This window comes from Triticum urartu, chromosome 7, assembly GCF_003073215.2.
Source record: "Triticum urartu cultivar G1812 chromosome 7, Tu2.1, whole genome shotgun sequence".
Taxonomy (NCBI): domain Eukaryota; kingdom Viridiplantae; phylum Streptophyta; class Magnoliopsida; order Poales; family Poaceae; genus Triticum; species Triticum urartu.
The window spans coordinates 234,988,991-234,992,037 of NC_053028.1; the positions used below are offsets into that span (position 1 = coordinate 234,988,991).

At 48.2% G+C, this 3,047-nt stretch overlaps 1 protein-coding gene across 1 annotated transcript; it reads left to right on the plus strand.

Annotated features, from left to right (window-relative positions):
• The first annotated feature begins 360 nt into the window (after positions 1 to 360).
• LOC125518481 (eEF1A lysine and N-terminal methyltransferase) lies at positions 361 to 2,481 on the plus strand. Its single transcript, XM_048683312.1, has one exon. The coding sequence runs from the start codon at positions 497 to 499 to the stop codon at positions 1,922 to 1,924; it is 1,428 nt and encodes a 475-aa protein (XP_048539269.1). The 5' UTR covers positions 361 to 496; the 3' UTR covers positions 1,925 to 2,481.
• The last annotated feature ends 566 nt before the right edge of the window (positions 2,482 to 3,047 follow it).

Below are 3,047 nucleotides of genomic sequence, written 5' to 3' on the forward strand. Positions count from 1 at the left end.
CACCCTTCGTAATTCTAGCCAACACTAAATGCGAAGCGGCGCTTTGGTCTACCGCAGGGGTCAAGAAGTTGCGTTTGATCATGCCGGGAGAGTAATCCTTTTGTAATATGGGGTTTATTCTAACTCTATAACTCTTTGATCCTCTCTTAATTAATATATGAGGCAAATCTTTTGCCTTGGATTCAAAAAAAAAAACTAAGCAGGTCATCGAAACAACACACGAAAAGAAAAAATCATATCAACACAACACAAGAAGAAAAATTCAGATTAAAACAACACAAGAATGAAATCAGAACATTAGAGAGAATCTATAAAAAATTATAGGGCATTATTTGTAGGTATAGCCTTCACTTCTTACCGTCTTGACGTCTCGTCCTCTGTTGGCTGTTGCTGTTGGTCCCGCGAGCATTGAGAGAGGAAAATCCCCACCATTTGCGAGCGCTCGACGTCTCGCCGTCTCCCTCACCTCGCGCCGCCGGAAAGCCCTCGCGGCTCAATGGCGGTGTGCGCGGAGCTGAGCCAGCTGCAGCACATCGAGCCCTCCCGCTTCATCTCCTTCTCCTTCCCCAACCCTCTCCTCCACGATGCCTCCAACCCTTACGGCAACGCCGACGACCACGCGGAGCTCCTCCGGGTGGCCGTCATCGACTCCCCTGCCCCCGCGGCGCCATCCCCGCCCTCCCCGCGGACGGCGGCGATGCTCGTCCCGGCCGGCCGGCACTGCGACTGGATCTTCTCCACCCGCGCCGGGCAGCTCCACCTCCTCCTCTCCTCCCGATCCCAGTGCACAATCTCTCGTCTTATACTCGTCGGCCCAGAGATCCCCGCTCCCTCTCCTCGGGTCGTTCGCTGCGCCGCCGCTCGCCCGGACCCGGATCCTGCTCGCGCGCGGCTCCTCCCGCTCCTCCTGGCCCTCTGCCCCAGGGCTGCGTTTGGCAACGGTGCCATCCCTGACGTCCCGCTGCTCTCCTTCCACGATGACCTCCTTCGGCTTGTTCCTGTCCAGGTTGTCGCCGGTCCTGTCGTCGGCGAGATGCTTGTCGAGGATGTGGCCGTGGACTGCGCTCCTGGCCCGGCCGAGTTGCGCCGGAGGCTGCGTTTCAAGCGCATGCCGTGCCTTATACAGACCCAGGTGCGCCTTGCCCGGCCAATGTCTGCTGCTGCTGCCGCTGCTTCTTCTTCGTTGTTGGAGGCATTGGAGGAGGGGCCTGCTAGTTCGTTACAGCCTGAGGTGGGTGGACCATTAGTCCAGCCTTACCTCCAGGCCATGGTTGCTGGCCTTGCACTCATTGATTCATCGGTGGAGGAGAATGCTCGGTCAGGTGCAAGGCCGAGGTGCCTTTGCGCTGGCGTTGGTGGTGGAGCTCTTCCAATGTCCATCAGAGTGGGACTTGGCTTCGATGTACTGGGCGTTGAGGCTGATTGTGTTGTCCTAGACGTCGCAAGGAACTATTTTGGACTGGTGGAGGATGAGTTCCTTCATGTACGTGTTGGCGATGCTATTCAAATGGTTCAGGATTTTGCACATGGAGATGAGCCTGATTCGAAATTCAGTGCAATTATGGTGGATCTTGACTCCCCTGATGCTATGTGTGGTGTCAGTGCGCCGCCATTGGAGATGACCCATAGAAGCATCCTTCTTGCTGCACGCAGAATTCTACATCATCATGGAGTGCTGGTACTGAATGTAATCCCTCCTGCTGCTGATGCATCCTTCTACAAAGGGCTGATTGATGTTCTTCACCAGGTTTTCTCTGAGTTACACGAAATAGATGTTGGTAATGGTGAAAATTTTGTTCTTGTTGCCAGAGTGTCACCGACTGAAAGCACCCTTCTTGATAGTTCAAGGCTCTTTCGGACGGAATTGAGGAAATTAACTGGGGATTTTTTGGAACGTATAAGAAAAGTTGAAATTCCAAGTTAGTATTGCTGTTTGAAGTCATGACCTAGAGAGAGGCTGTTCCAGACTTATATTTGGGTCTGATATATAGTGCTAAGGTCATGGCTATATTAGAATTTTGACAGCCTGTTTGAGCATTACTACAGAACTGCTGGGTTTGCTTTTGTTATTTTGCTGCTATGCAAACTGAGCATTTGCTGCTGTGCTTTAGATCATATCTGAGTGAGCAATACCTTAACTTCATATTGTCTTCCGAGGCTGAATACTTTAGGAGGAGCGACAATGATGGAAAGTGCGGGGTAAAGAACTCTTGCAAATTCGCTTCAATCCAGGAGCTGTGGAATACCAATTTTTTTGGAAGTTCACGACCAGTTAAAGGTTAATGCCACATGTTGACAAGCTTAGGCAGCGATTCAGGGTGCAACAAGATCAACTAAGTTACATGAGATGCTCTTTATCCTTCATCAACTGATAGGTGCATATGACCATGAAGATTGTTCTGTCCTGCCAACCATTGTACGACAGTAAGTGTTCATCATGACACTAGTAGATATAATTTGAAAATTATTTATGTGCCAGAATCTATTTTTAGCCATTCGCAACTTCGTTTTTCTGTACATTCCGACGAGCAGTAATTTTGTTTTACTGTCAAGAAGAATTATGGTGTAGTGATTTAGCTCAAAGCAGAATACATCAAATGACATCACTACTTAATTACATATTCAGTTGTTTCAAATTTAGCCTTGTTATTAGATTATCATATTATACGTCAATTGGCTTTTATGGGGTATAAAAATGCTCTTTAAATACGCTTTTAAGGTTGCCTTGTTCAGTAAACTTGTCTACAGCGTGGTTAATCTATAGCATATACAATTGAGCTCTCCTTTCCCCCTATTTGCTTTTAGGTTGGAATTGATGTCAGTTTGGTTTGAACGAGAAAAAGAGTGGTTACCAATTATTTAGCTGGGCAGGAATCTTTCTGTTTACCTAGATGGTGGGGTCAACTTTATTCGATCAAGCTTCTTGGATGAGCAGCATCCATATGTTTATCTGCTGTGATGTGTACAGCAATTAAACGACGAATCTTTAGCGGAAGAAATGCCAAAATGCGAGCAAATGATTTCATCAGTTGGAGAGAGTTCATACG

What these genes read in the sequence shown, in the direction of transcription:
- LOC125518481 (XM_048683312.1), top strand. Translation starts at nt 497, where the DNA reads ATGGCGGTGTGCGCGGAGCTGAGCCAGCTGCAGCACATCGAGCCCTCC.